General features: G+C 40.5%; 1 protein-coding gene across 5 annotated transcripts in view; it reads right to left on the bottom strand.

Annotated features, from left to right (window-relative positions):
• SASH1 (SAM and SH3 domain containing 1) overlaps nt 1-26,253 on the bottom strand; it is a 565,394-nt gene that overhangs the window by 191,734 nt on the left and 347,407 nt on the right. Inside the window, exon 1 of one of the 5 annotated variants that reach the window (XM_033011699.2) lies at nt 5,756-5,930. The exons of the other annotated variants lie outside the window; for them this stretch is intronic. Coding sequence (XP_032867590.2) covers nt 5,756-5,800 — 45 coding nt within the window. The 5' untranslated portion in view covers nt 5,801-5,930. Of the gene's footprint in view, nt 1-5,755; nt 5,931-26,253 lie in introns of those variants that run through there. 5 annotated transcript variants of the gene reach the window in all.

Genomic DNA, 26,253 nt, shown 5'->3' with positions numbered 1-26,253 from the left:
TATTTGCTGAACTGGCACACAGGATGTGCCCTACAGGTCATTCTCAGTGGTCACCAGTACCTATTCATTTCTGTAGGGTCGCTTCTTTAAACCCTTCTGGTCACTGCAGTCATGAAAGAGAAATTTTAAGCAGCCAGTGTAATGATGGCAACAGAGCATCTATCGTATGTGAGGAGAGGAGCAGAGGCTGTTGACCATAGTAAAGCAGAGCCTGAGGTGGAGACCTGCTCACATCAAGCAGAGGGAAGAAAACTATTTAAGTTAAAAAATTCCCTCTGTGAGATGACCATAAGAGAATTCAAATTAAAGAGTTGTTGAAGCAGTGAGGTTCGGGGCTGCCAGCCTAACTACCAGTAAGGCTCAGAAGGTTCCTCTCAGTCCTTTTGTTTCTATGGTAGTGGTAGCTCTGACATGAAAAACTCCCAGTAGCACAGGAATATTACAGATACATCTTTTAAAATAAAATGTAAATGATAAAAATCATTATGTGCTATCAAGGAATTAATCTGGCTTAATTTTAAGGCTTTTCAATGAGAAGGCTCCACCATAACAGTAAATGCTGTTAGAAAATGTGATTGCTTCTATTCATAGCCACCTTTCAATGCACTCTGAAGTCAGGTGAAATCCAGTGGGTTTTATTTACCAGCAAAGCTTCGCGGCAGATAAAGCATCAACTGCAAGAAACCTGCAATTCTTTTTTGCTAATGAGCATTGTTAGATTATTGTGTGACAGGAAGAATATACCCATGGAATACCTCCCCTGAACCATTCATCCTCCCTGGAATATGCTTTTGCAAGATAAGTCATAATAAATATAATGTGCCAATCGTCTAACCTATTGGGAAAGATCAGGTACATGAACAACTCCGTACAAATATGAGAGAACCTGCTGACAGGCATGGACATGGTTTAAATGCCATTTCCAATCAGAGCACTATAGGTAAAGGCCAGGCATTTAGATCAATTGTATAATATCTGGAAATTGTCCTCTTGCTGTTGACAGGAATGACTGACAATGGTAAGTCACCTCTTATAATACCTAATACAAAAATTCAGGAATTATGAAAATTGGAAGCAGAAAACTACAGAAAAAAAGAGGCTCAAACAGGTAACTGATAGGAGCCCAAAATGACTGATACTAGATGAGAAATGCAAAATGTGTCTTTCTAATATGGAATTCCAAACTTTAAGCATGCCATTAATGAAGAGGATGAAGTGACCAACATTTTAATGGTCTAAAGACTACCTGGTTTATTCTTCTTAGAAATTTTTCATTTATTAAGAGTCAACTGATTTCTCTTTGAAATAGGTTAAGAGCATGATTCACATTTTCATTTTGCTGAGCACCCAACCAGAATGTCCTTCCCTTCTCCCATTCTGATAGCTGTCATCGGACACTGCTTCTCTATCTGATCCCAAAGTCCCAAACCAAGCTGCCAAAGCTCTCCCCATTAGCTAAGCATATAAGAAAAAAGCTCCAACAGTTTCTAAGAGGAGAATGATAGACAGGATGTTGAATGGTAAATGAGGATATTTGGAATACATCTGTGGACAAATACTTTGTCACTCACTACTCAGTGCATCTCCAGCTCAGAGGAATAGGTCTCTTACACAGCAGCAGCTGTTATTGTTTGGATTGTAAATAGTCATAAGCCATATGGTGTGGCAGAAGAAAAAAACTTCACACTTTCTCACATGGACAAATATTATTATTGCAAAGCATAAACACATCAATATATGTGCCTTTTCTCTGGGGAAGTGTATAGCCTTCAACCTGATTCTAAAAAGGTTACCCACTTACAGATGAGCAGATTACCTGTAAATATTGGGTTTGGATTTTTAGAATTTGAATGACTTGACAGAAAATAAATGCAGGTGTGCAGTAGATACAGTGCTTTCGGTTCCACAGATGGGATGAAAAAGAAATGCAAAATACAAAAATGAGGTAGTAAAATGGGAGTGAAAATTGGGAGGGAGAAAAAAGACGTTCTATATGCAACTACTACGGAAAAATATATTTCAGTATCTTTTGCTATCTACTACCTAGCTACATAAAAAGCAGCAGGTCTGTGGCATATCATGCAAATGGACCACCAGTTTCTTCACGCATGTGAATTTGAACTTTCCACCTGGTCAGTGAGGGGTAAAGCATTTCAGATGTTGGTGGATTGTATGAAGATGATAGCAGGCCTCTCAAAAACGGTGGGACCTCTGCTTGCCAAGGGAGGCTGGCTACAATCAGCCTTTCCAGAAATTGGAATAAGATGATGCAGCGCACTCCCTTGTTGCACCTGAGCTTACAAATCAGGCCTTCCCCACTCTACACCTGAGACTGCAGAAGACTTGCTGAGTTCAGAAAGGTTGCTTTGTTTTTAAACCATGATTTCTTCTGTGTTCATGTTTAAAACCTGCTAGTGTTTTTATTTACGTTATCACTAAAGCACTTTTTACCTTCTCTTTTTACTTCAAGCACTTTAATTAAAGGAAAGTGTGATCACTCTTTCCATTGTATGGTGAAGCTGGCAAAACACGCAGTTAACTTACAGTTTTGCAGAGCCAAGTTTCTGAACTACATCCCAAAAATTTTAGCAGAGTCACACTGCACTTGCCAATAGCAAACACTGGCACATCCTATTCCTATGGTTAGACAGACCCCGTGAGCTGGCAAGTAACAATTCTTCTGTTATACTCTCCTCTCAGCTTGTTTCAAACACCACATTGACACCACCTGGCACACCACAGCAGTTGTGAATTTATACAAAGAAAACGCCCTTCACTAGGAGAATTTGTTGGTCACTAGCTGCACCCCAAATGAAATGATCCACCAGACAATAAGGATGGCAGTGCATTCCTGAGCCCTCAGGAGTGATGCCCAGACTCAGGATGCCAGCAACCACGCAGGAAAGTCAAGAGACTTTCCACATTCATCAGCATTTGTTGAGAGTCACAGTGCCAACCTGACTCACAGATACAAAAAGAGGCATCAAATCAGCATCTAACAGGAACTGAGGAAAAAAACACCAACCTTTCCACAGGATTTGGCTGCCTTGCATCAAACAGCCATTTTGCTCTAATGACCTCCCCCCTACTCCCCAGTTTCTATGTAAAATGACTATAGGATTAAATACTTTTCTACCACTCCTACAGTTTCTATCCTAACATCATTAGACACATTCTGGTTATCATGTATTCCTTTACCAAAACTCAAAACTGGAACTGAGGTAAGCAAAATGCCTGTCATCAGGAGAATGGGCCCACTATTGTCTTTGAAGCATTAGCATGCCTCAAGGTGTTTTCTTCTTTTTATCCTTGATAGGGAATGTAGCTCAGCCCAACAATCCAATACCCAATCCGGACCAGCCATCCTGACTCACTCTCACCAAGCTGGTTAGATAAGGTCATCCTCAAGAGAGATGGGGAACCAGCTCGCCAGCTTCCAGCGCTGAGATACTCTGCAGAGTGACTTGAGAATCCCTTGCAGATCTCAGCTCAGCACAGCAGTGTTACTGCAAACCTCGCTGACAGGGCAGGTGCTGGCACATCTTATTAATGACAACCAGCTGGCTTCTTCCACAGGAATGCAATGCATTTGCTGTTTTACTTTGAAATAACAAACAATATTTTCAGGAACCTTTCTCTGAAAGTCCTTCCTGAAAATTACAGTGTTCACACAACCATAGCCTTATCTTTCAAAAATCATTTTTTCTCCTTTGGACATTTTAAATTAGTAAGCTCTGTTCAAGTGCAAAAAACAATGAAGAAAATTGCACTGTTCTACAAACAGCACTCTGTGACAGGAACACATGGACGCTTATTTGAAAATGTGATTTCAAGAGTTGGGAAATCCCATAGACAGAAGTTTTCATTGCATTTTCTTCATGTAGTGTTTATAAAGCTCAACTCTGAGCATAGGACTGCTCTTGGCAGAGGGAGCTTACCCCAGAAGAGAGTATAGTCAGGTGAAGATGGAAGTGATACTGGTAAAAACCTCAGTCACTGCAAAAAAAAGAAAAACGGAACTCCTCTCTTCTATTTTTTAAGAAATATTTAAACCAGTTAGTAAATCATGAAGGAGACACATTCCCAAAGCCGTCACTGGACACAAGCTCACTTGAAATAATTAAATTGCAAAGGTAACTACTTCCACGCGTGGAAACCCACTCAGTATTTATGTTCAGACAACCACAGAGGTTGTCTTTACCCACAAAACTCTTGGTTTACAACCAGATTGCATGATCACGGCCTAAAGGTTCAACAGGATGATTATTTCCACTTGGAAACCTGTTGTCATGAGATAATGACATTTGTACAAATCATATATACAAGATAACAAAATGAAGAACTTCATAGCTTACAAACTCTAAATTATACGGAAAAACATTAGCTTAACTCATACATCTCTAAAGTGCAGGTTGTTTATGTACTCCTGTATTTTCAGCAGTTGGACAGCCAAACAGTTATTTTAGTTGCCTTTTTTAAAACAAGGAAATACAAATAAGTCCTTGCAAATTTTATTAAGTTTTATATTAATCACTCTCTCCCAACTACAGTGCTGTCTGTGGAGGAAGGACCTGGAGATGGCTGAAGCAGTGTCATCAAAGACTAAACACACCAATAGAATAAGAATCATAGCAGCCCTGGGAAGGAGACAAAATTACTGATATTTAAAAAAATACGGTAACTCAAAGATTTTGCGGGTGTACCTTACTACATCAATAAAGTACAATTCACTTGGTAAGCAAGTGTAGTAAGATGGGTTGTATGGTGACTACCTCAAACTCATCTAAGGCTGTCTGTGGCAGCGCCTGAGATGATAAGCCAGACACACTGATTATACGTTTTACCAGCTAGATTCACACACTGCCTCTCTCCCTCAGAAAAAAAAAAAAAAAAAAAAAAGTGCTCCTTAAGTTACTTTAGAAAGCCTGATGAAAAAAAAAACAAACCAACTGGATGTTAATATGAATGTCCTGATTATCATCAGCAACAAGAGAAGGCACAATAAAGTTTACTTGTCCTAACCTGCAGCTATGCATATGGTTACCTCCCTAAACTGTAAGCAGCATTATTTTGTCTGGCCCTTTTGCTCTTATGGGCAAAATTTGGATTTAAAAATTCATTCTCTCTCTGGATAAAATTAATAATTCAATGACTGAAATATTATTTGTATTCTGATGGTAAAAAAAGAGAAAAAACAAACAAAAGAAAATGGCTACTTACAGAACATGCAGAATACAGTTAATACAGAGAATGCAGTTTCCAGAAAGAAAACAATCATAATTAGTAATTTAAAAAGTTTTCCCCATCTGAAATAAAATCAGGGTTTAATTTTATTTTTCCTTTTTTAAAAGTAAATTAAAATAATCTCTTTAAATATCTAGATAGCAATGCCACAAATTATTTTGAAAATCTAGGTTACTACTATGTTAAAAGCAGCTGCTTAGACAAAACACATCTATTTAATGATCTGACATGTTTCCCTTTCAGAAGAAGTCAAATGAACTAACTGTGAATCAGATTTGTATCTCAATATTAAAAGAGAAATCACATTCCACTTTCCCATGGAACACGACAGCAAGCATGCCTGTTTCTGTCTCACCCTGTCTTTAATCGTTGTTATGTTTTCCACTTAATAAAAACCATATAACCCTGCAGTCAGAATACCAAAATCACTTCCATCTTAGTTTTCAGAAACTGCTGAATAAAACTCAGAACAAAAATAATCCCTCCTTCCCCACTCACACGGTTTACTCACCATCACTTTATTCCAAAACTCAGTTTCACTTGAAAAATGATCCATAACAATGAAATTATTTCTTCCTTGTCAAAAGTATCGCTCCAATCATTTAAATTACTGAACGAAGAAAAGGAAACATTGTGCTCCACAGATCACTCTAAACACGCACTGTTGTTTTCGCTGATGCAATGAGACTTCTAAGCAAACAAGTTTGCAAGCAAGCTGGGTAGTGGCATTTTCCTTATGATTCAAAAGTGAAGTATGCCTCGGCTAACTGAATGCTTGCACAACATATAATAAAGGAACTCAGGGATTCATACATGTCTCTAACATAATCATTTGTAAAACTTCAACTCATGTTACCATCTATAACTCCGCCACACCTCGAAAATGACGTGCCAGATACAAACTTTTACTGGGTGCTCTGTGCAGCCAAGAGAAAGATAGCTTCAAGCCAGAGGCTTGCATTTAAAAGTCTCTGAAGTGTAAGTCCCTAAGGTGTATGAAGTTACATTCTGTGTCTGGAACGTAACTGTGGATTCCTACTTGCTACATATATATCTATCTCATAAAGTTCATCGTAAGCCACATATTAAAAACATGTATTCTGCCACAATGCATTACTGGATTAATGCACAAAACTATTGTGACAGAAGAAGTTACAAAAAGATATCTAAATGCAGTTAGGATTGCCACTTTTAACAATTAAAAAACCCCCCTGAACTCCAGGAAAAGCACAGAAGAATTTGCAGTGCATTTTTTTGAGAAATGGGGATAACAAGAACCAAGGACAATCTAAATGCTGCATCTCCTTTTCCACAGATAGGCAGACCTGTGTGTGCCCTGAGAAGACAGGTTGAGGAGGTTCGTAACAACTCTCTGCAGTAAATTGAAAAGGGGGGAAAGATGCAGATTTGTCCTTTATTTCATCTGCCTATCTTTAAAGCTTTCCGTCAGCTGCCTTCACAGGTAAACCTTGTGAAGGTTCAACATCTTTCAATTCCCTGACTGAAAATATCCCTCCAAGCAAATAAATGCTGTTGCAGACCTTTACATGACCATCAAGCCCTCATCAGATTCATCAGATAGCCTTTTTTTCTTTGCACGTCTTTGCTTTTCCTGACATGCTGAGGTCTGAGGTAGTATTGACTCCACACCTCTTGATGTTTCCGAATGAGTTGGGACCCCTGCACGTGCTGCAGCCCCTATTGCCTCGGAAACTGCTGAGACAAACTGGATAAATGTTCTCCACAGCTCCAAATTTTAATATTTAAAAGCTTACGCCTTCTGCCAAGCTCCTGTCTTTAACATCCTCTGACACACTTGCTGTGCCTGCGGGCTCTTCTAGTAACTAGGAGAAGCGGACAGGCCAGCCCGAGGCGGTGGGTGGCAGTGGGGAGCGGTTCCCAGGGAGGCCCGGGGACCCTCAGCTGGGGCCAGGCCACCGGAGCAGGGGGACGCCAGTCCTGCTCACACCTGCAGTGACCCCTCAGCAGCTGGGGTGTGAAACATCTGCCCCATGGTTTTCGGTGGGTAAGAAAGTAATGTCACCACCCTGATAAATCATTAAAGGCATAAGGAAAGCCTTTCACCTCCTTGCGGCTTAGGAAATTCTACCTATATATGTAATACCTAATAATATATGTATAATAGCATAATACCTATGCCATGATAGCCTGAACCAGTTGTGCACTTTCAGACAGCATTTAATTAAAACAGTGGGACAAAATGAAAAGGATAATAAGAGTGCCATGTTTACACCAAACAGAGGCTAGTAAAACATCCATACCAGACTCTGACCGCACACTTTAGGCTGGGATATACTTGTGCTACTTTAGACACTGATCAACATTTACAATCTAGTGATCTGATTTCAGATTTCCCAAGCCTATGTCATCTCCAGACAATGTGGGATAAATTTAGATGCACCTTTAATCAGCACTTATTCCCAGTTAATCACTTCAGTGTTCTATTTATACAAACAAAATTAAATAAAACAGGATGCTGATCATCCTGTATCTGTCCAGAAAGAAATAATTACAAAGGATGTTGTTCAGCAATAAATCTATTATTAGGGCTTTTCAAGCTCTTTGATTTGCAAAAACTAGCAAACTGTTCCTTATCAGCATGTATGTTTTTCCTGCTTTATTCTATGAATCCTGCAACTTGGCAAATGAATATCATTCTGGCATTTTGTGGAACACAGACATCTTTGTCCTATTGCAAAGGATCTTTAACCCTCTGGGCTTTCCAGTTAAGACCAGGATGTCTCCAATACTTTATCTGTTGTTCTGAACCATGCACATTGAACACACTGGGTTGGAAATATGTCCTGTCACTGAGCTCTGCTGTAAGCTCTAAGGAATTTTAGTAGATACATCACTTTATCATGACAACGTTACTTTATTTTACTTACTCATTTTATTTTGAGGAGCATTTGAATTTGTGTTATGAAATTTAATTTACCTCCAAAATTATCTCATCTTAGATTAGTATTTCAAAAACTAGAAAACAATTTCAACAGTTAGAAATACTGTGGTGAAAAACTGTGGTGAAAACACTAAGTGACTAAGTTCTTGGTTTCAAATTAATATTTGGAGAGGGAGGGTGAAAAAGAAGAGCAAAGGGCAAATGATGGCAACTTGTGCACTGCTGGATCCTATGAAGAGGAACTCAGGATACAGATGGCAAGGAAGACCACAGAGGTGAAATGGCATGTGGTAGAAACCATCTTTAAAGTCTATTTTTTTCTTCTTTTCTCCCTTGATTCTTGTGCTACACAGCATAAAATCTTCCATCAGGATTATAATAAACATCTATCAAAGATCTTTCTCTGCTACCTTAACAGAAGGCCAAATAATTCAGAGACCAGCTGAAGTTCAATTACATTTTTCTGCAGTAAGCCAGGAAAGGTGAAAAGTAAATCTTCTTTATGTACCCTTCCCGAAGTTCTTTTATATTGATCCCCTCACCCGAAAACATGGTTTGAACATTTTCACATGTCCATCATCTAGCTCCATGCTTTTGCCTGTACCAGGCAGAACCGACCTCCCAAATTTATATTTCAATTTCGATACCTCTGTGAATAGCTACATGTTAAAATCAGGCACTTGCCCCAATTTCTTATAAATATTTTTCCTTAGTGCTTCAGCACACTTTACCTTTGATTTGTGAGGAAGGTTTCTGAGGTTTGGTTCCTGTAGCAACTGCAACTATATTCTGTTTTTAATGACCTATTTCTGAAGCGGACCTCGGTACCGCAGTCACATACTAACAGGCCACCTCTTCTCTCTCAGCTGTGGAAGTGCAGTAATTCACCCCAGCGTGGGGCCTTCTTTACCTACTGGCATAACACTGCAGGTTTCCCTTATCCTGTGGGTGATTAAGACGGTCCACTGTGATACTACTGTGCCCAGTACAACATTAGCACATTTCTTTGCCCCAAAATTTAAATCACGTTACTCTCCAGCATCTCCAATCTGACAAGGCAGAGGAAGATTTCATGTTTGGTTTACTGAGTGAGGTCTGGCTTTTGCAACAGGAAATAAGGTTGCAGATGGACTTCCATTGACTGGTGAAGTCTTACACTGGCGGAGAAGTTCATCAGCTTGGAGGTTAGGATCTAAAGTGAAATTCTTCCAACTGCTGACACAAGGACATGCCTTGGTTAATATGACAGTTAATAATTTTGGACTTAACAAAAAGCAAACTATGTGCTCCTGGAAGGCAAGCAGCTGATTTGCAGCAGAGGTGTATCTCCCCTGCGGCTCTTCGGAGAAAAACCCTGATCACCAACAAAACTATTTTTAACTGTCCCATAAGTAATAAAAACCTGAGATTATCACTGCAGAAAATATGCTGTCTTCTATTCCTATACCACTAGTGGCCTCTGAACTTGCTCACTCAAGTTGTGATCAAGTATAGCTTTTAAACTGGTGGCAATTGGCACCATGAATATTTCCAGATTCAGGCAAGCTGAACACTGATTTTAAAAACCTTAAAACCACATGTTATTGCACATACCAGTCCAACCATGTTTACGTCCTGGGTGCAGGCAGAGCCTCTAGTGAGCAGGGCAACACCTAACACTAACAGTAAAACCAGCTGGACCAGAGCTTTGCCATACACCTGTGACCTGCCAGTGCCTCGCTTCCTACCTGCAACCGCCTGTTTTATGACTGCTGATCACACCCCCTGAACGGGGCTTGATGAAGTTATTTCAGGATGTAGCATCAGTAGTTTGATATTCTTTGTCTTAATGGCATTCAGCAACTTTCAAGCTAAGAAGCACTGTGTACCAGGAGTCTGACTCAAATTAGCAGCATCAGAAACCTGGCATACTCCTCCTCCCACTTGGTGCACGAATGAGCGCTGTCAGGTGGAAGCCTTATCTGCAGCAATGAAGGGTACGTCTCACTACATGATGCAGAGAGGAATGCGAGGCACAATGTGGCCCTCACTCCACTCTGGTTTGTAAGAAATGCCACTTCATAGAAGAAGAGATTACAGATTTGGAAATTATAGAAAAGTGCCTGAACTCTTCCCCCGTATGCTTTAGGGGAACTATAACAGAAATACAGAATATTGCACAGTAAGACGTGAAAGCACAACTGAAAGATTCATAACCTGCAATAATAATTTAATAATCAAGCCCTTATAAAATAACTTCTAACACCAGCTGACACTAGGAACTGACAGTACCTCCCCAATCAGTGCTAAATAATGCATCCGTAACAACTGCCTCTCACTTGATTATGTTAATGTAGTTGATAATAGATGCAATTCAAAGATTGTTGAAGTCAATGAATGTTCTTCATTAATGCCAATGGAATTTGGATCAGGCTCATCAAGTTAAAATATAAGAGAGGAGCTAGAAGTGCAGTAGAGGCATAAGCAGCAATGGTGGTTACAGACCTTTGATATTAAAACTTACTGTATGCTCACAGTGTACCATTGTAGAATATCCTTGAAAATAACTGGTTTGGATTGTTTGTGACAAATATAAGAGGTCAAACACAACCCTGCTATAAATCCCCACTGTTATCTGTGCACATGATCTCCTTTGCCATTCCAAAATACCCTTTGGGTCACTAAATACCAAGAGAGTTTTGATCATAAAATCCTACAGTTCTGAACTCTAAACTCTCTAATACTGGATTCAATTTTACAGTTGAGAGTTATTACATAAAATGGTAACAGTTCTAACAACAAAGTCTGAGGGGTCAGAGGAATTCCTACTCTTGTTTATTACAGAACAGTATATGAGAATACAAGAGAAAGGACTCTAATAATTGATAAAATAAAGAGGAAACAGGGCAGAAAGGTCTCCAACATCACTAACAGTGACTCCAAAGGCAGACTATATAGTAAATTAGTAAATCTGGACATAGCTGTCCGAAGGGAACCTTAAATTTTACCAGCTGTTCTTGGTTGTTATGCTACAAAGATTTGTAAAGATCGGGACAAAATTTGGATAGGAAAAACTGTACCACCACTTTACAGCATTTTCTTCAGTCCTCTTTTTCATTAATTTGCAACACAGTAAGAGCATGGAGTCTTCAGCCGGGTTGGGACACTAAGCAAGGACAGTAAAGTTCATGGCAGGTTAGGGAATTCAAAGCAGAGGTCAGCACCTTCAACTTCCATGAAGCTGTACATGGGTCTTCGGCATCAATGAATACCAAATTTTTGTCATGTTCCCAGATACTTCTACCAAAACGCAGGAGCAGGGAAGTGTTGCTTTTGATTTTCTGATTGTTTATACTTTTTTCTCTCACCTTCGTCCTCCTTGCAAGAATACTGCTTTTTGAAATCAGGGTGCTGACTGGAAGAGTTCCCATTGATCTTTTCCTCTGTACAGAGCCTGTAGCAAAAAACCCTGGTATGACTAAAAATTTGCAGTAGCAGGTGTCCTTTCACTGCTGACATCAAAAGCAACCCTTATGTGAGGCGTGAGAAACATTTAAGAAATATTGCAAGCAGAGAAGCACAAAGTCAGTCCCCTGGATCAGATCAACGGTTTTTGGGACTGCGAGTTAGAGGTAGCAGATGGTGTTGCTCTCCATCTGGAGCCAGTCTAACTCAAGACATTTATCTGTGCACACACATCCCATGCACCATCATGACACTTGGACACTAACACAAGTAAAGCAAGGGCTTGTGTGGAATAAAGGAATGCACAACAAAATATTCACTGTTTTAAAAATGCATTTTTAGCTACTTTCCAGTGAAGTGGCTCAATATTTCCTCCTTAGCAGAGTTCATCAGCTTGGATGACTGACAACAGCAATTTTAAGCTTAGTGAAAGACCAAATCAAACCAGAACAAAACAACTTCTTTTGCAAATACTTGTTGTTTGCTAGCTGCCCTATTTTCATCTGACCTAAGTTTTGTGTACTGAGGTGTTAACAATATACACTGTGCTGTACGTTGCAAACAATGTACCCAGAGCACTGCCACTCCAGAGTGGGAAGACAAAACTGTTAGGCAGCTCTGCTACCTCCACAGGAGTGATGCCAGCAATCTTGGTGGAGAGGAGCTTTGTGCATACACGAATTTCTTATACAGAGCATTATTCTACAACTTGCTCATGCTAGAACTTCTGACAGAAAGCCACTGATGCTCTTTGTTCAGTCAGGCTTACCCACACTTGAACATTATGTGTTTTTTGGAAACGATTCAGTAAAGGTTGATACTGATTTTTAAAAAAAGTTACTACCTCATTTACCAAAAATGACAGAGAGAGGAAAAAGTCATCTTACTCTACTTCCCAGCGGCTCGGTAAATTATGTCTTCCTATGCAACTTTCTTACTCATTATTAGGAGGCTGCTACCAATTATTAGAGTTACTACCCTAGATCCTAGAAGGCAGTTTGCAGCCAACAGCTCTTGACCAGAAACAAAAAGAAGGTGATTTGTTCTTGTATAAAGTCCTCCAGTAAACAACAGTAAACTTTGCTCTTCGTCTCTCCTGTTCACACTTGCAAACAGAGATTTTTAAACATCATTTTCTAATGCAGCATCATTTTCTCTCTATCTATGGCAGATAGTCCCTGCGGTCAACTTAACATAACAACCTGGCAGCATGAGAAAAACATTTATAGCCCAAGCTAGGTTGCAGCAAAGACTCATATGATTACCTGTCAAAAATAAGCCAGAATTATACAAAGTATATAAATAATCAGCAAGATATTTGTCAAACTCCTTGACAGTACTGTATGAAGGGTGAGTCAGGGTTTGGTAGTTGATGAGAAAAAAATGTCCAAGGCTAGAATTCAGTATAGTACCGACCTGACTCTTAGCAAAAGTAGTGGTTGTATCCCCAACTCTCTTCCAGTATCTGGCTTTAATAGAACAATATTTAACAGTATTGTTGGTCAGTTTCATTCCTGATTATCTATGTACAGTATCCATAGATGCTTCGGTAACTAAAAATGACACATAACCCCCCCAAACAACAATACTATAATGTAATTAACATAAATTTCATAATTTTGAGCTTTCTCAATGGTATATAACCGTAGCTTGCCTTTTAAAGATTGAGTTCCTGGAATCATGTTATTTATGAGAAGTTCAGTTTTCATGAAGAATATCCTGATGTTTTAAGTACTCAGGGTCACAGAGAAGGGACATAAATTCTGATGCTTAAAAGATATAAATATAATACAGTAAAGAAATCTGTTTTTTAAAATACCTGGCATTAGCAATGGGGAAATCAAAATCTCCTAGTACCAACGGAATCGCTAACAATTTTGTTGCTAACCACAGTTCTCTATCATAAAACACAATGGACTTAGGCATAATTTAATTGCAATGAATAGAAGCCAGATAATTCAAAAGAACAGTTTGAATGACTAAATTATTTAAGCAACATCATCATCCTTACCATAAATATTTCATTTTTGGAAAAAAAACTGCAAGTAAAATTATGATTGTTAAGTCAGAACAAAATATTGGCTCTTTCCTCTATATCATGCTTAAGTTTTCATCTTGTGCATAAGCAAATCATATTTCCCCTTCCTTTTTGTCCTGTTTAAGTTGTCCTATGGTTTTCTTCCTTTTTCCTTCATTTTGTTGGGTTTTTGGGGGAAGGAGCGGGGGAGGGAAGAGGCTGTTTGGCATGGACTTTCTCAGCAGACACAGGCTATACTTTCAGCAAATACTTATTTTGAAATCCAAAAGGAAATGACAATACTGATTCCTCCCATTATGGATGCTGCGGGAGTCCCCAGAGGCCGCTGGTCCCAGCCCACGGTGGGCAACCAGCTGCTCTGGGTGGCCCGGGGAGTGTACCCCCAACCCTCCCTGCTGCCCCCACAGACCCCCAAGCGCCACAGCGGGGCTGGGCCGAGCCCAAGCAAGCATGGACACGTCCCCGGGCAATTAATAATGAAGACCTTCCAACCCAATCACAGCCCCAAGGCCCTACCTTTTAAATTCCAGGGACATCTAGTTAACCTTCCTTTCCTTCCTCCTTCCCTTTCCGTTCCTTTCTCCTTTCCTTCTTCTTTTTCCCTTCCCTTCCCCCTTTCCTTTCCCTTTTCTGCTTCCCTTTCTCCTTTCCCTTTCCTTTCCCTTTTCTGATTCCCTTTCTCCTTTCCTTTCCTTTCCTTTCCTTTCCTTTCCTTTCCTTTCCTTTCCTTTCCTTTCCTTTCCTTTCCTTTCCTTTCCTTTCCTTTCCTTTCCTTTCCTTTCCTTTCCTTTCCTTTCCTTTCCTTTCCTTTCCTTTCCTTTCCTTCCCTTTCCCTTTCCCTTTCCCTTTCCCTTTCCTTTCTCCTTCCCTTTCCCCTTTCCTTTTTCCATTCTCCTTCCCTTTCCCATTTCCTTCCCTTTCCCATTTCCTTTCCTTTCCTTTCCTTTCCTTTCCTTTCCTTTCCTTTCCTTTCCTTTCCTTTCCTTTCCTTTCCTTTCCTTTCCTTTCCTTTCCTTTCCTTTCCTTTCCTTTCCCTTTCCTTACTCCTTCCCTTTCCCCTTTCCTTTTTCCGTTCTCCTTCCCTTTCCCATTTCCTTCCCTTTCCCATTTCCTTTCCTTTCCTTTCCTTTCCTTTCCTTTCCTTTCCTTTCCTTTCCTTTCCTTTCCCTTTCCTTACTCCTTCCCTTTCCCCTTTCATTTTTCCATTCTCCTTCCCTTTCCCATTTCCTTCCCTTTCCCATTTCCTTTCCTTTCCTTTCCTTTCCTTTCCTTTCCTTTCCTTTCCTTTCCTTTCCTTTCCTTTCCTTTCCTTTCCTTTCCTTTCCTTTCATTTCCTTTCCTTTCCTTTCCTTTCCTTTCCCATTTCCTTCCCTTTCCCATTTCCTTTCCTTTCCTTTCCTTTCCTTTCCTTTCCTTTCCTTTCCTTTCCTTTCCTTTCCTTTCCCTTTCCCTTTCCCTTTCCTTTCTCCTTCCCTTTCCCCTTTCCTTTTTCCATTCTCCTTCCCTTTCCCATTTCCTTCCCTTTCCCATTTCCTTCCCTTTCCCCTTTCCTTTCCTTTCCTTTCCTTTCCTTTCCTTTCCTTTCCTTTCCTTTCCTTTCCTTTCCTTTCCTTTCCTTTCCTTTCCTTTCCTTTCCTTTCCCTTTCCTTACTCCTTCCCTTTCCCCTTTCCTTTTTCCGTTCTCCTTCCCTTTCCCATTTCCTTCCCTTTCCCATTTCCTTTCCTTTCCTTTCCTTTCCTTTCCTTTCCTTTCCTTTCCTTTCCTTTCCTTTCCTTTCCTTTCCTTTCCCTTTCCCTTTCCCTTTCCCTTTCCTTACTCCTTCCCTTTCCTTTCCTTTCCCTTTCCCTTTCCTTACTCCTTCCCTTTCCCCTTTCCTTTTTCCGTTCTCCATCCCTTTCCCATTTCCTTCCCTTTCTCCTTTCCCCTTCCATCGGAAGGGGAGTTTTGATTTGTCTATCTTATTTTTAATTTTTCAAAACCATTTGCATTAAGCTGAGGGGGTGCGCTACAGCCGCCGGCGCATCGAACGCCCCCGGCCCCGGCCGCGCGAAACCCAGCGCGCGCCCGACGGTGGGCGTGGCCCTCGGCCGGCGCCGGGTCCCCGCGGCCACGCCCCCGCCCCCGGGCAGCGCCCGCCAGCGGCCGCTAGGTGGCAGCGCGCGCTCGTCCAGGCGCCCGGCGCGCGCCCCGGGAAGGAGTTTCGCAGGCAGCGCCGTTTCTGGATGAACTCCTCCCGAAATTTACAGGTACCCTCGACTGAACAGACGTGGTCATGCCCGCAGAGCCCGTGTTTGGATAAAACTTGCTACCAAACTTCCCAGTGGTCTTAAATACAATGATACATCCCCGATACGGCTGCAGAAATACCGTGTTTGCTGGTTTGTTCTGTTTTTAATTCAGCAAAGCAGCTTTTGGACAAAACGTCCCCGCCACCGCTGGGTAGCCCACCACAGAGACCACGCAAGTAGGCTCCGTCACGGCTGAACCCGCGAGGCGAGGAGCGGTGCGCAGCGCTGCGCACCCTGCGCGCCTCGCCCCCCTGCAGCCGCCCCCCCCCAGGCCGCGGGCACGCCTGGAGAGGGCCCAGCCCGGCGGCTGCCGCCTCACAAAAAAGCAACGGAGACCCGGCAGTGACCTGAAAGGGCACGGCACGGGTTCGCTTTGCGTGTTGAAAGAAACGGGAAGAATTATTTACTGTTTCTGGTGGAAATAATTCTCAGCCGAGTGCTGCCTCAGCCTCCCCCACCGAGCTGCTCACTGACCTGGGGAGGGAGGGAGGAAGGAGGGAGGGAGGGAAGGAATGCCGGGCAAAGCCTGGATGAGGAAGGGGTCTGGAGCCGGCAGCTCCCACGGGCTGCGCGCACCTCCACCGCCCCGTCCACTGCTCTGACCAAAGATCTCACTGCAGAGCTCCTGCGAGCCATGTGCTATCAAAAACCTGCGGCCGGACATCGCCCATCGCCAGACATCTCATGGTGAAAAAGTGCTGTGGCTGGAAGAGGGAACACAGGTGGCTATAGATAAAATATTAGCCTATCCCTTCATCTTTATGTCAGGGATATTGTATGCCTACGGTTACACAAGCGAACACAAATTCTGAAACACTGAAGGTACGTTTAACATCAGCATGTATGTTCATGAGGATCTCTTTCTAGAGTCTACAAACCACAGAAAAGCACTTTCAAGCCTGTTGTAGGCCAGGGAAATGACTGCCATACTATACTGTAGAAATAAATTGCCATCTAACTTTCAGTGTTGCTTTTGGATGCCTTTTGTGCAGTTCTTTATGACACAAATTTGAGGCTATATAAAGACGTTTGATTACCCTCATTGTATATCCTTGAGCTAAACTCACAATCTGAATTGTCCCATTTGAAATGAAGTAAAGACTGAATAGTAGGATTCAAACAGCTGCTTTTAACAACTGTATAATAGAGTTCCCACATACGATATGCGCTTTTTTTCCCTGTCTGAGGGATTGGTGTAAGACAAGAGCAAATTATGCAAGCTGATGAACACACAAAATATTCAGCAGTTCAGGAACACCCTGCAAAAAACACTAACAAAATAAGTAACTCCAGTCCAGACAAGGCCAATCATGGGAGGCTACACGTGCATGATGAAGAGATGAAGAGCAACCTAGCTTTAGCTCACATGTATGGTGTTTTCTCCCCACCTCGCCCCACTTTTTTTTTCTTTTCCTCTTTTTTGGTGTCCAACATTAACATCCAGTGCTGCCAATTTTTATGACACTGTTTTTAGCAAACACTGACAGTAATAGCAGAGCCTGTCTCATAATGAACTGTGATATCTTGTACATTGAAAAGTCAACTTCTTTAGAACATCTCTCTCTGAATGAGGTTTGTCTTTCCCTAGCCAAATCTTTGTAAGACAAATGACCTGAGAAATGTTCTGAACCTTCCTGCTTTAAAATCAATTTTTTTTTTTCAGGTTGTAATAGTTAGTCATGAGAAGTTTCAATGGGATTTATCCCTGTTCAGGATACTTCTTAGTGCATTAAGACAAATGGAAACGTGCTTTAAGCAATTAAGGCTCTGTAAGACTTCTCAGTAAGGGAAGAGGAGGGGATGCAAAGTGGATTTGCTCCAGAAAGGCAGCCTGGCTCGGGAACAAACAACTTTCCAGTCCCTATCTCCTGAGAAATGTAACACAGCTGAGACACTGACCCAACCTCTCATCCTGCACAACCTGTGCAACTCAACTTCTCTGACATGGTTATCACAACTCGCAACTCTTCCCGGAGTTGTGGAGGTGCTGCTCCTCATCTTTGCAAAGCAGAAATCAAATTGCAGAGAGATTGTCTTACCCAAGAACATAGAGGAAGTCTGCAGCAAAGCAAGGACTTGGAGCCAGGTCACCCACAGTTCCAGCTAGTCACCTCAGGCCCTTCCTAGCTTTTCCCTCAGTCAGGAATCACTCTTCAGCCATGGGCAGGGTGGAGAAAAAGAGGGGTGGTAGGAAAGTGGGTTGGTGAGAAACTGAGTTAAGGATCAAACATCAGAAGCCTGCTGAATATTAACAGTTAAACTCATTTTTTTGTCAAATTGAACTGTGAAAGAAAGCTGTGATAGGAGGTTTTCAAAGGCAGCTGGAGCTTATATACATAAGGAAATGATTTGACTTACGATTTAAAATGTTTATTTTCAGGGCGTTGATGGGAATGTGTGTCCTGCCTAAGGCCCTGGCACAGCTCGGCAATTTTTTTCACCATGAGCAACGCTGTCCTGAGCATCTCAGATGGCAACCACCTGGCACACACCAGCTGGCAAATGGCCTCGCCGTACTCGTATGGCAGCACACTGCCGTGGTTCCTCCAGTGTAAACTCCCTGCCTGGGCACCCCTCCCGAAACAAGTGACTGAACCAGGAGTTACACCTGTGTAACTAGAACAGTTTAATTACACTGGCAAATTTTCCCTGCAGACAAGCACTAAGACAGCTAATTCTGACTCTCTTCCAAGAGAAGATCACCCTGGATAGCTCTGTACCTTTGCTAAGTCTGTGAGTGTTTACAGTGCCTTCATCCATAGCAGGAAGAACCTGCAGCCCTGAACTTTCCAATTCCTATCGCTCTGCTTCAGAGTACCCAAGTTTCCTGTGATCCCACTCCTGCAGTAAGTATTCTGCATCTCTCAGAATACTGATCTTGCTTAAAAAATAATATCAAAAGATATTTTTAAAAAAAAAGGCACCCCTCCCCCAAATACTACATAAAACCCCTAGCACCACATAATTTGAGAAATTAATGTAATTTTTTCATTACTGTTGTTGTAAAAGGCTTAATTTTATTACCTATTAAAACTAACCTGAAAAAAAAAAAAGACCCAAACCAACAACAACAACAAAAAAGAAACCACACAGTATCAACGAGGAGTGTGCTCACGTACTTTTTAACAGCACCCTTGATGAAATGCACCCTCGACTTCTCTTCCAGCCTGGCACTGATCCAAAGCAGACCTAACTGCAGCATGTGTCAAGCTGTGCCACAAGCTCATCACAAGTCTCAGCCAGATGATCCCCTGACACTTCCATTTGTTCCTGCTTTGGAGGCAAGCAACCAAACACATACCCCCAGATCTTGCGCCTGAGACTGTTCAGCACCTTCCTTCATGATTTTAGAATCAACTCAATCCAGACCGGAAGAAACTTAATGCTGGATGTTGTACTGACACTAGCATTTAGGTTATGACCTAGGATTTGACAGCTCCCCAGTCAGCAGCTTTCAAGCCGTTCTGGGCCCACCCAAAAACTTGAACTCCAAAATCAAGCACACCGAATGTACCAAAGAGCAAATTTGATCTAATCCCATAAAAACACGTGAAAAAAAATCACTCATATAGTTGCGCCTTGTTATTAACAAACTCTAAATAACTAGTAGAGGCTGAGTGAAGGGAAGGTATCAGGTTTTACATACAATACTTCTCTAAACTGAAATCCGAAGCATGAACCTTTGGTCATAAGTATATGCAACACCTGGACTACTTCTTTCAAGTAGCAGAGATATTTGTGGGCAAGAAAAGTGCTGATTCCCATGTGGCCTGAGAGTTTGAGCAAGTAAGCTGCTTATTCAGGGATCAGTTTGCAGTCACTATTCCTGGTTTGAGATGATGGTTCCGATGCTATAAAAACAGTGAATATTTGCTTTCTCTGGAAACTAGTTAGGGTTTGTTGATAGTTCAATTTAAGGAAGCATTATGGGATCCTTTTCCTTGTTTCCATCTTTCTTCACAGGTGAAGGAAAAAACCTGCCACCACTCAGCCCTAAAAGCACATTTAGAAAATAATCGAAACAAGTGACTATGACGAACCTGAAGGAAATGGCAACACTGCCTGCACATGCTGTATGCTGACAAAATTACAAGGGCCTTACATGGAGTTACCAAAAACTGCAGAAGTACTAGACTTTGGGCCAAATCATGACTTATACTACAGTACTTCTACTCATTTAACTGGATCTTTCCAGTTCCAAAAAAGTTTATTTTAAGGTTTTTACATTCTCCCCATCATAACTTTTATGCATCTTCCATATAACAGCACCAACTTTAGACAAAAGTTAAAGTTCTCAACTCTCTGACATTTTCTTTTCAGAATAAAAACTATTTTGGCAAGAGTAAAAGGAGCTGAGAGTTATGGATATAAAGCAATGCCAAGTAAATATCATCTTCTTATGAGGGAAAGTCATTTTTCATGGTGAACAATGGTCAAATCAGACATTCACCTAATATTTGCCTTTCCAGGACCAGATGTTCTTGACTTTCTTACAGAGGTTCACTGATGAATACAATTTTCAAGACGATGACATTATAGGGACATGCAAAGTAATTATTGCTTTTGAACACCCTTCTGCTGGTTTTGGCTTTGAACTGGAAGATTCAAAGATTCCCCTTGTTTCAGCAAGGTGAACAGAGCATGCACGTGCCTGCAGCCAGGAGGGGAAGCAGAAGGGCTGCAGCTACAGCCTCTCGGATGCCCCTTTGAATTGGACAAGGAGTTGCCAAAAAGGAATAAACAAGCTTAAAACTAACAGGCAGTTGCTGCTGCCACTACATCCTCCACACAAAGATGGGCAATAGATCCTTGTCAGCAGGTTTAGCAAGGGGTGACTAAAGCTGCTGGAAGGAGCCCAGCATGAGCGCAGCCCAAGGGGCTGTCCCAGAGGGCAGCCGGACAGCCTGCCAGCTGGGAGCTCTGCTGCATTCTCACGTGCAGCTACAAAGCCTATAAATTAGGATTGCTGAGCCCGGAATTAATACGTGCATGACTTGCAAATCTTTATTGGGGAGGAAGGAGAAGGAGTGACATCTCCAAGAGAGCTTGAAGCTTTTAGCAGGGGGGAGGTCAATGACAAAAAAACCCCAACACAGTACTGAAGTTTTGTGAAGTATCAAAAAGGAGCTCGTGCTTCTCACTGCTCATACGAACTGTAAGACCAAAGTAACATCTTGGTTTAGTTCTTCAGTGTTTCACTTTTTCATCTTTTTGTCCAGTATCACTTTTATGTTTGCTCCTTTTCACCCACAGCCTGATTTCATGCAGAGATTTTAATGTGTTAAAGCAGAAAATATTCCTGTCTTTTGGGAACATGTCTTTAAATGTATGTGGGACTGTTCATGTAATTTGTGATACTTTTATGAGTGTATCATTGGCAGTTGAGAACAAGCTTTTTCACTAATTAAAGAGGGAATGATTTGGCTCTACATACATTGCCTTAATTTCAGAGTTAACCCTTCACCCTCTGCAATCAGACCACTCAGTTATTTGAGCGTGTACCTGTTAGTCTGCTGAGTTTATTTTAGATCAGAAGAGCTTACAAATGTATAATCCTGTTTATTGGAGGTGTTTCACTGGAAAGTTGAAGCAGAATTTCTTTCCCTTTTCAATGATGTTAAAAGTCTCTCCATTAGCTAAAGATGGAGAGCAAGATCCTGGCTCCTCTCTTTCCCCATCCAAGTCAGCTGGAGTTGTACTATCAATCAGTTTCAATAATGCTTCATTATTATCGGGTAATAATTTTATTCACATGACTGATTGTACAGCAGAGCTACAGCCCAACTGTTTTGTGCATTCTTCATTAGCAGATCTCAGTTAATGACTAGCAGAGATTACACAGGCATTTAATTGGAGAGTGTATGAAATGGAATAATTATTTGCAGTTCTTTAGTTCTCCTTTTTCATTGTTCTTCTAACATTGCATTTCATACTTCGATGACTTTAATAATAATACAAAAAAGTGTCTATTTGAATAGGGATCTGTTTTGATAGCTGGCCCTGCGTATCAATGAATTGTCACTATGCCCTGGTCTAGGCTGTTACCTAAAGCAATACTTGCATTTCTCAAATACATCTAGCCACCCATCCGGCAGTTTAACAGTCCCCACCCACTTAAGACACTTTGATTTGGTTGGGTTTTGTTTGATTGTTTTTTAATCAGGCCTGCAGCTACTCCACAAATACAGTAAGAAAGACAGTAGTAGTTTCATTCCTATGTTGGGGTATCTACAAAAAGTTCCTTACAATATACATCATTGGAAGATAACTTTTTTTTTTTTTTTTTTCTGGGACCTCTTTACCTTTTCTGCAGTGGAGAAGAGGGACAACAGACAGAAAATACTTAAACCATTCGAAATCAACAGCTCCAGCCCCTGTCTACTTGAACCACATTGTAGGGCTGTGCTCTTTCTCCCGCAGTTGCATCAATTCATATTTACACCTCTGATATTCCCAATATAGCTTCATGAGTGCATCAGCACTTCTATCCTCCCCCATTTCTTTGCATTACAAGTACTACCTGATTAGTAGATTTACTTCTGGAAGAAAGAAAATACACAGAAAATGGTTTGTAACTACACTCTTCTTGCTAAAACCACCTCAACTATTCCAACAGATATTCTCTAGACAGCCTGTGTCTCTGCTCTTTCCACTAATGCTTTTAACCTTGTCTGCCCTACCAAAAACTGCCATTAAGTTAGTCCCATTCAGTTTGTTAAAGAGCATATATATCAACTTTGGAAACTCTGACTTAATTTACTGTAAAAAAGGAATGACTTTTCTGTTAAGAAAAAGATCCATTTTACTGAGATAAAACTAAAGGCTCTGTACTTAGAGTAGTTCTAGAAATCATCTTAGTTTTCAGCATTTGCAGGAGCAGAGTTGCCATATGTCTGACGATTTTGGGACTAACTTCTCTTTCAAGACATTTCTTCCTGCACATCATCATACCGTCATATCATCATAGAATGGTTTGGGTTGAAAGCAAACGTTAAAGATCATCTAGTCCAACTCCCCATCTTAGGAGATAATTTGTGTCTTCTTACTAGATTTCTTACTTCTTACTAGAAGTTCTTCAAGGCACTTTCAATAACGTTATGCACAATGCAAAATATTTCTGCAGTATGTAAAACAAAGTTGCCAGTGTAAAGCAAGGACTTGAGGTGTCAGCGCTTGCAGTAACCTGTGTGAGCACATAAAATGTCTGCAGCCCCCAGTACAGTAAGTGTGTCCTTCGAACACCACCAGTGCCAGTGTTCTGGTGTAGCCTGGCATTATCTCTCCTCCACTGAGCACGTGATGCATCCTTTTCTGCAACCTATCTTACTGCTCAGGGCAAACTATCCTCAAATATAGAGTTAAGTAAGCAACTAAATGGTCTGGCTAGACATAGGTAGATCTGTGAAGGATATAGAAATGTATATATTTTCTTCATCCCAGTTTAAACATTTTGCAGCCCGGGAATTAAAGAGAACTAATTCACTGTATCAATTAGCATTGATAACAGTTTAAAAAAAAAATAAAGAAAAGCCCAGTGAGAACCCTTAATCCAAACTTTTTCAACTTAATCGCTCTGAAAGTTCAAATAAAAACAAAAGAAGGAAATTTCCTTGGAGTTTCTGCAAAACTAAACCCTGACTGACGAGATTTTACCAACATAAAAGCTCTCTTGGGCTATCTTTAAGTGCTCTGATTTATTACAGCTTTGTAGCTAATAATTACTTTCAGAGGGAAAAAGAAAAGGTAGTTTGAGTTTGTAAATTGTTGCTTCATGATGTGAAAGGACAGCAATAGCCAGTATATCTCACTGAGGACTACTTGCTTTAATAAATTGCAAAGTTAGGATCTATAAGGGAACAGCTTTAACCCCAAGCAAAAGCTTCAGATCCCAGTCAGCCACTGAACCAACAGCAATACCATGTGCCTCACCAGGCATGAATGCTTGCAGGTAGGGGTGACAGCAAGCTGCAAAATGGAGAATAAAAATTACAGGTGCTAAAGGGAACCATCTGGTTGATCTACTAATAATTCCTGAAAATGTAGTGCATGTCACAGACATAAAAACTACATTCAGATAATTTTCTCAAATAAGGCCTTGAGAAACGTGATTTGATAGTCAATATCTGGACTCTAAAAATAGTGAAAACACCGGTGGAGGAAATGTAGTGTTATTAAATGATTTGACCTTCCTTCCCCACATCAAAATAAATCATGTTGCTGAATAATAGCTATGGAGTTAGCAAAGTTTTGTACTTGGTCATTGACCGTATCATGAAAGAAAACAGTATATGATGAGCTATTTGCAAACACTGTTTTGCTTTGGACAGTCATTCATTCTTCTTCATTATGAGAGTGATGATTACACAATCAGAACCATTAACAATATCGTATGTATGGGAGCTTGATTGCAACCTGATCACCAGCACAGGGCCACAGACAAATACAGTATTTGTGATTTTCTTCTAGTATATATAACTTGCTGATTTTAGAATAACTGAATGTAATGCTTTGTAAAACCCAGTACAGAGGCTGTTGAAGAGTGGTGCCTGACTAATGGATTTATGGAAAAGCAAATGCAAGACTACAGACACTACTGGAAACAGCAGCCTGTTGTTTGGCGCTTGTACATCTAGATAGTTTTAAATTGCATGAACTAAAATAAGCCCATTTAATGTCTCCCTGCCATCCCGAGCTGTAAGGACATTTATATTCTTGATTTTCTGTTTTTGAAAACACAAGATTTTATTTCTGTATGAAAATACTTCAAAAGGTTTATAGCTTTATACTTTCTGTAATGGCTCTTGATATAACCTGTCTGCTACCCCTTAGGACACCACCACAGAGAATATTCCTGAATCACTGGGCAGCCTCTGTATATATTAAGACAATACTGAACTGCTTAATTAGATTCACTGCAGCAGTTTCCAATAACTAGAATAAAAAAGTGAAATAAAACTTGTTACCACTAAAGTAAATATTTCCTTCCACAAAATGCAAAGCAACCATCTAATCACTCTGAGAGGGACAATAACTGTTATGAAATAACACTTGTTCCCTTATTCCTTGCTAATAAGTTGTTTGTATTGTACTAGAGTTTCTAACTCATTTCAGATAGAGAATTCTTACAGATACTCTCTCAAAATGCTCGTGATCATTATTAAATTGCTTAGAAATGAAATTACAACCACTGGACAAAAAAGCAAATCCACATTCCCTTCCACATAAAAATAGAAGAAAAAGTCCAACCAGACCAAGTATGTAAAAATGGGATGAGAAGATCCCCTGGGAAACATGCCACTATTTTAATTTTTGCCCTTCTTTCAAAGACAGCAACTATGTACATTTAAAAATTTTCCCTTACATACAAAAAGGAACTAATTCTAGGACATACCATGATATACCACAAACAAAGTTCTAACACTTTGCTATGGGCCAACTAATTGCAGATGGTATTCCTAAAGGAATTACACCAATCTGACCAGTAGATAAAAATGGGGTATGTTTATATGATCGGTGACTAGTACCTAATAAAGACTGCAGGCTGAATATCAAATATTTTATAACCACAAATTGCATGCAATCTGAAGATTCAAAAATAAAACAAAGAAACCAAAACAGTGCAGCAATTCTAAAGAATAATGAAATTTTCAGAAATTACAATATGTTTGAGGACATTTGGTGAGCAGACACAGAGGCTAAATGCATCAAGAAAATTATTCACTCAGCATTAGCATTACAGCTGTGTTTTGCCTCCCAAGACTTTTGCCTTTATTTGCAATTGTGTTGATTATGCATATGCAAAATATTTTATCTATCTGTCTATCCCTTTTCCCTCTAAATGATGCACTAATCTGTAATGACAAGCATGGTGCTGCACATGGAAAACTCATCTTCAGGGCAAGCAAGTGCACTTGTTTCATATATAGCAAGTTTCAGAAATGTGAATGCAGAATGAAATTGATATAAATCTTCTCTAACAATATAAATGTGCCATGTTATACAAGAATAATGCTCTGGTTTTAGGAAACAGTTGTGGTATGTCAGTTGAATTCATCACTGATTATTCTGAAAGCATGACTGCGGCAGCAAACCAGCACTTCAATTTTAATTTGTGAGCCTTGTGTGGGGTGACAGACATTTGCATAAGAGTGACAGTAACTTTAATCCCCCTATACCCTCGACTTGCGTTTTGGTTTCTTTGAATGCATTTCTAAATCAGCAAAGCTTCAGTCAATTAGGAATTATAATACTTCTTGGGAAAGAAAAAACGTTTTCAATCCCAATACAATTTCCCTGGAATAAATTATTTGCATAC

This window comes from Tyto alba, unplaced genomic scaffold, assembly GCF_018691265.1.
Source record: "Tyto alba isolate M040663 unplaced genomic scaffold, T.alba_DEE_v4.0 Super-Scaffold_22, whole genome shotgun sequence".
NCBI classification, from domain to species: domain Eukaryota; kingdom Metazoa; phylum Chordata; class Aves; order Strigiformes; family Tytonidae; genus Tyto; species Tyto alba.
The sequence above is the reverse complement of the archived record's forward strand: the minus strand, read 5'-3'. Positions and strand labels throughout refer to the sequence as shown.